Source organism: Antrostomus carolinensis, unplaced genomic scaffold (genome assembly GCF_000700745.2).
Source record: "Antrostomus carolinensis isolate BGI_N321 unplaced genomic scaffold, ASM70074v2 Scaffold21161, whole genome shotgun sequence".
Lineage (NCBI taxonomy): Eukaryota > Metazoa > Chordata > Aves > Caprimulgiformes > Caprimulgidae > Antrostomus > Antrostomus carolinensis.
This window is the reverse complement of record NW_010293757.1, coordinates 1-6,294: the sequence shown is the minus strand read 5'-3', so window position 1 is coordinate 6,294 and position 6,294 is coordinate 1. Positions and strand designations below refer to the sequence as shown.

The following is a 6,294-nucleotide window of genomic DNA, read 5'->3' as shown; positions in this document are numbered from 1 at the left end:
AACTCACAACATTCAATGATTCTATGATTTGAACTCACCGCCAGGATTTCCTTGCTGGCTCCACGCAGAACGATGGTGCACGCCTTGGGGTCTTTGCAATCGGTGATGAAGGCAAAATACTCATCTCCTATTTTTTTAACCTCAAAGAGCCTGGCTCCGGTTCCCACATCTTCCTCCCGCAGCTCATCTGTGCGACTCACGATGCGAGCGCCGCAGGCCCTGGCATACAAACAGTCATGTTAGATGCTCACAAAAACGGGGAGAAAGGGTGAGATGAGGATGAAAACTCCACGCAGGAAGAGCAGGAGTGGGCTCCAGCGAGGAGACAGCGTTCACCTGGCGATCCTGTTGTTGTCCGTCTTCCTCACCCTGCGGATCGCGGTGATGTTGGCTCTCATCAGGTAGTGCTGGGCCAAGTCTGAAATCAGGTTTGTGCAATTTAATCAATGAACCAGGGCTATCATGACAAATTTTGTGTCTTTAAAGTAAAAAGGGTTCTGGAAAGAAAAACCTAAATGCAGGTTCTTAAGGCACGCTGCCAGGCAAAGCTACAGCGCAGCGTTCCCTGTGTGCTGGACTCATCCTCACTCGTATTTTCATATTGTTTCACATGCTGGAAAAGCAAAATATAAGTGTCCACGTTCACAGGGCAACTTCAGGAACCAACTTCAATGCCTACATCGTAGAATTATTTGCTAGAAAGCTAAAAAACAAACCAAAACCAGGCTCATGTTCAAAATCAGGTCTGTGGGGGTTTTTTTGTGTTTTAGGGTTTTTTACATTTTCATTTCATTTGGGTTTTTTGCTGTTTTGTTTTTTTAAAGCTCCTGAACAGTGCAATTAACACAGTATGGACCTTATTAAAATGAATTCAACACCAAGAAGGATCACATGTGTTATTACCAGAAATTCCTTTCTCTGTGATGACGAGATCTGGCTTGACTCTCATCAGATCCTCGCACATCTGCTGAATGTACTCTTCCTCCATCTGCAGGATGCGGGCAAAGTCTTCCTCCCGCGTTATTTCAATATCAGTCTGCACAGAAAGAGGTGTAAATATCTCACTGGATCCCTCCCAACCCTCCACCAAGTCAGACATGGACCCCCTGGCTTGAGTGATCTTAACTCCTCCAATATTGCCTGGGCAGAGTTTAGGAGAAGCACACAACAAAAAGTGCTGATCAAATAACCTGTGAGGCGGAGCCAGGTCACAATCAGGGCTAATTGAACACAGAAATATTTCTTAGGAGTGGCTGAGGGAACTGGGGGTGTTGAGCCTGGAGAAAAGAAGGCTGAGGGGAGACCTTCTGGCTCTGTCCAAGTCCCTTGGAGGAGGGTGCAGAGAGGTGGGGGTGGGTCTGTTCAACCAAGGCCCAAGGGACAGGACAAGAGGAAATGGGCTCCAGTTGTGGCCAGGGCAGTTGAGATGGGATGTGAGGAAGAATTTCTTTGCTGCAAGGGTTCTGAGGCATTGGAAGGGGTTGCCCAGGGCAGTGGTGGAGTCCCCATCCCTGGAGGGATTGAAGAGTCGTGTAGACACAGTGCTGAGGGACATGGGTTAGTTGGGGACTTGTCAATGTTGGGTTCATGGTTGGACTCCATGAGCTTAAAGGGCTTTTCCAACCAAGGCAATTTTGGGATTCTGTGATTCTTTTGACTTTCCATCATCACTTTGATACAGAAATTGCTGTAGCTGCTTCAGTGAGTAAAAGCACTGCAGCCTCAGTTATATTTTTCTCCCTTTTTCTCCAGGGGACTGATCCCCACAGCAGAATTGGCCAATATGTGCAAAAAAGGTCTCTGGAACACGAAGAGAACCTTGTGCCACTCCTGCTGTTAACGAGTTATCTGGATTTGTTCAATTAACTAGTCTTAAACCAAACGCAGCAGACATCTCCAACAAGACTCGCTTTACCTGGCTCTCTCCTTTCTTGTACTCTAGTGAACAATCCAGAAGGACAATACGTGGATTCTTAATAAGACGACGCATCCTGGGATGAGTTACATCTTTATTGACCATGATTCCACGTAAAACACACGAGTCTTCACTAAAACCACCTGGAATCTGACAGACACAAGAAAGGGGGAAAGTGAGGCAAGTCAGTCTGCTCTAAAATATCTGTGCTCCTGAAACTATCCATCCCATGTACCAAAAAACTCTCCCAAGTAACCATGACACACTCAGGTCAGCATCCACATTAATCTGAAGAGCACGTTGGTTTAGATGAAATGAAAAGCAGGGGAAGAACTTGAGAAACTGCTCAAATTCTAGAGTTTGGAAGATGGAAACCAACAACTTCAATGATCTTTTTGACAAATATTCTAAAAAAGTGGCAATAATTGCTCCAGTTTTCACTGTAAACCAGCAAGGCTGATAGCACTGACTGAAATGTTTTCAAGGGTTATGTCTGTTTGTGGACTGCAGGATCAGTAGCACAGAATTGTGCCCACTGCAGCCCAGGAACAACTAGTTGAGAATGAGAACGGAGCACACAGAGAAGAAACGGTTCAGAACACACTCACCTTCTCTACTTTTGCATATTTTTTAATATCAATTTCCTTTCTGCCATTTTCTTCAAATTCTACAGTCTTGACAGCATCGAGAGCAATGCTGCAGGCCAGGTCACACCAGCGGTTTATCGCCTTGGTGTTGATAGCGCTCTTTATTATTTTAAGCATCATTTCTTTGTTGTTCACGTCCACTGGAGTCCTGACACACAGGGAAAAAAAATCACATAGTAAACTGAATTATAGAATCACAGAATCCCAGACTGATTGGGTGGGAAGGGACCTTAAAGCTCATCCAGTCCCAACCCCCCTGCCAGCAGCAGGGACACCTTCCACTAGACCAGGTTGCTCAAAGCCTCATCCAACCTGGCCACAAACACTTCCAGGGAGGAGCAGCCACAGCTTCTCTGGCCAACCTGGGACACTGGCTCACCACCCTCACACCAAAGAATTTCTTCCTAATATCTAATCTAATCTGAGTATTACTCCAGGCTACAAATCTATTCATAATCCCATTGAGCTACATCAAGTTGCATCCCAATTACATCAGGTTACATCCCAAGTTATATTTTCTTAATGTGATTCCCTGAAGAATCATCTTAAAGCAGTATGGAAACCTCACATCCCTTCTTTCCAACTCCCACCAGCCCATACTTACCCAATTTTCTTTAGAATACTGATCATGTCATCCAGAGCCTTACGATAAGCTCCAATGATCACAGTCGGGTGCATCTGTTGTTCAAGGAAGTGTTCAGCAACAGAAAGCATCTCTCCAGCTAAATAAATAAATAAATAGATAAATAAACCCATCAAAATTACCCAGATAAGAACAATCAAGAGTCAAGACAGGAAAAGAGCACATCAGACAAAAAGCACATGCTATCCATGTAGAGAGCTCTAGTGTCACCTATTTCTTTGTACTTTATTGTGCTCATTTCAGGGAGAGAACACAAGTTTTCAAAGCACAGAGCTGATCACCTCAGGGTCTGACGAACCTCACATAAAAAACATAAAAATTGGTAAATAACAGGAGGGAGAGCGGTTTTTGCCGTGGGCAGATAGTGGCAGGACAGGGGGAAATGGTTTTAAACCAAGAGAGAGGGGATTTAGGGGAGATATCAGGAGGAAATTTTTCACCCAGAGGGTGGTGAGCCAGTGTCCCAGGTTGGCCAGAGAAGCTGTGGCTGCTCCTCCCTGGAAGTGTTCAAGGCCAGGCTGGATGAGGCCCTGGGATGCTGATCTATGGTTGGCAACCCTGTCCATAGCAGGGAGGCTGGAACTGGATGATCTTTAGGGTCCTTTCCAACCCAAACCAGTCTGGGATTCTGTGATAACGAGTATCTGTCTCATTGCAACATAACTCACTGAGCTCTGATAAGCAACAAAGGCCAACTCCAGCCCTAGGCCTTTAACAAAGACATGTCTGATTCAGTCTCCTCACCAAGGATAATCACAGATGTCGTCCCATCTCCAACCTCCTCATCCTGAGTACGGCTGATCTCAATCATTGATTTTGCAGCTGGATGCTGGACTTGAATCTGTACAGGAGCAAGAATACTAAAGCTGAAACTTCTTACATCACTCAATGGAACAAATATCAAATACCTTTTAAAGAACCGAAGGTATTCTGCCCACCTAGAGCAAAGGTTGTTCTTTTTGAGACCGAAACTAAGCCCTTGTATTTCATAATACTCTGCCTCCCACAGTTTTTCAGGCATTACCATTTTTGTGATGTTATTTGAACACCACTTGCACCAGAAAGATGACAATTACCTTGGTCTAATTATTTTGGCATTGTAAAAGCAAGCACCTCCTCGTAAGGTTTGGATGCAAGTGATTATAGCTACAATTGCCACCAAATTGACATCAGTCTTGTAAAACTTCCAAGAAAACTTACCACCCTTGGATCAAACCTAATTCTCTGAGGAGGAAAAGCATTTGCTGGCAATATTTAATTCCTCCTCAGTAAGCAGGGAGGAGGAATTAAATATTTAATTAATATATTAATATTAACTAACCAGTCTTGCTGGTCAGTACTTGCTGGCTCTCAGGACAGAAGATAAAATAAAGTGGTTCCACTGGCAGCTCTGGAACTCTACTCTGGAAGATTCCGACTCACAGGTGAAGCAAGACAATCCCTCAGGAGAAACTTACCTCTCTGAGAATAGCATTGCCATCGTTGGTCATCACAATCCCACCCATGGGGTCCAAAAGCATCTGCAAAGGAAAGAGAAGCAAAGTTTGCGCTGACCTGGAACACGCGCGGTGGTTCTGGTCAGTACACAGCAAAAATTCTTACCTTCATCATAGCTCTGGGTCCCAAACATGTCCGGATAATGTCAGCAATAGTCTAGGAGGAACAAGAGAAATGAGGCAACACTGGAGAATCACTGAATTGTTTTGGTTAGAAAAGCCCTTTAAGCTCATAGAGTCCAACCATGAACCCAACACTGACCAGTCCCCGACTAACCCATGTCCCTCAGCACTGTGTCTACACGACTCTTCAATCCCTCCAGGGATGGGGACTCCACCACTGCCCTGGGCAACCCCTTCCAATGCCTCAGAACCCTTGCAGCAAAGAAATTCTTCCTCACATCCCATCTCAACTGCCCTGGCCACAACTGGAGCCCATTTCCTCTTGTCCTGTCCCTTGGGCCTTGGTTGAACAGACCCACCCCCACCTCTCTGCACCCTCCTTGCAGGGACTTGGACAGAGCCAGAAGGTCTCCCCTCAGCCTCCTTTTCTCCAGGCTCAACACCCCCAGTTCCCTCAGCCACAAGGGAACTCAGCACACTTGTGCTCCAGACCCTTCCCCAGCTCCGTTGCCCTTCTCTGGACACGCTCCAGCACCTCCATGTCCTTCTTGGACTCAGGGGCCCAACACTGAGCCCAGCACTGGAGCTGTGGCCTCAATAGTGCCCAGTGCAGGAGGGCATCAAAGAGTATGAAAATACCCAGGGTCTGTATGAAATTAGCAGCCACTGTAAAATGTAAGTGACTCAAGATGCAGAAGTTAATAATTGTGTGGGAATGGGAACACAGGGGTGATAAAAGCACTGGCTCCACACTAAATCAGTAACTAAATCACATGTCAACACTTCCAGATTCTGCAGAGAAAGGGGTTTTGGTGGGTTAAACCCCTCCATGTTCAGTTACACTGTACCTATTATTTTAACACTGAAATTTCATTTAAAACATGCCTCAGACACAGTTTTCCCTCTTAAATATATAAATACATATACACATGCACATATACCATACAAAAAATAATAGTAATAAAAAAAGACTCCAAAGAGCCCGATGTGGGAACACAGTACCTTAGCAGCAGTGATGTTTCCAGTCTGGACCTTTCTTCCAGACTCACGTTTCATATTCTGACCTGAAGTGCATAGAAAGAAATAAAATATTTAAAACACAATTAAATCCTTTATCTGTTCTTATTAAGAAGTCCAAGAGTGAAACAGTGTTACTGACAATGCCTCAGAGATACCCCCAGTCACACACATCCGATATGTGACCAGTTCTAAATTAAGATTTTACAATATAAATACCACAGCTGCTAGAAGAAAATATATTCATGGAAAAGTGTCAGTGAAAAACAACACTCCTTATTGTAACAGAACTCCTGACTGGCATCATAACTCAGCTGAGACAAAACTCTGTAACCCTGAAGACAAACTATTCCCCCAGGCAGATCCCACAGCAGCAGCTCACTAGAATCCACAGGATCCCACAAAGCCCAGAACTGATGCACGGCTGTTTTCAGTCAGAAGTTACAGAACCTC

The 6,294-nt window shown here is 44.9% G+C and overlaps 1 protein-coding gene across 1 annotated transcript; it reads right to left on the bottom strand.

The window, feature by feature from the left end:
* Positions 1–38: 38 nt before the first annotated feature.
* On the bottom strand, positions 39–5,882 carry CCT3 (chaperonin containing TCP1 subunit 3; the record flags this gene model as incomplete). Its single annotated transcript, XM_010177421.2, has 10 exons — positions 5,827–5,882; positions 4,808–4,858; positions 4,663–4,725; positions 3,950–4,046; positions 3,167–3,284; positions 2,524–2,710; positions 1,916–2,065; positions 904–1,036; positions 337–418; positions 39–219 (listed from the first exon to the last, which is right to left on the bottom strand). Coding segments are annotated over exons 1-10 (1,116 nt in total), but the record flags the coding sequence as incomplete, so codon positions are not given.
* Between the last annotated feature and the right edge of the window lie 412 nt (positions 5,883–6,294).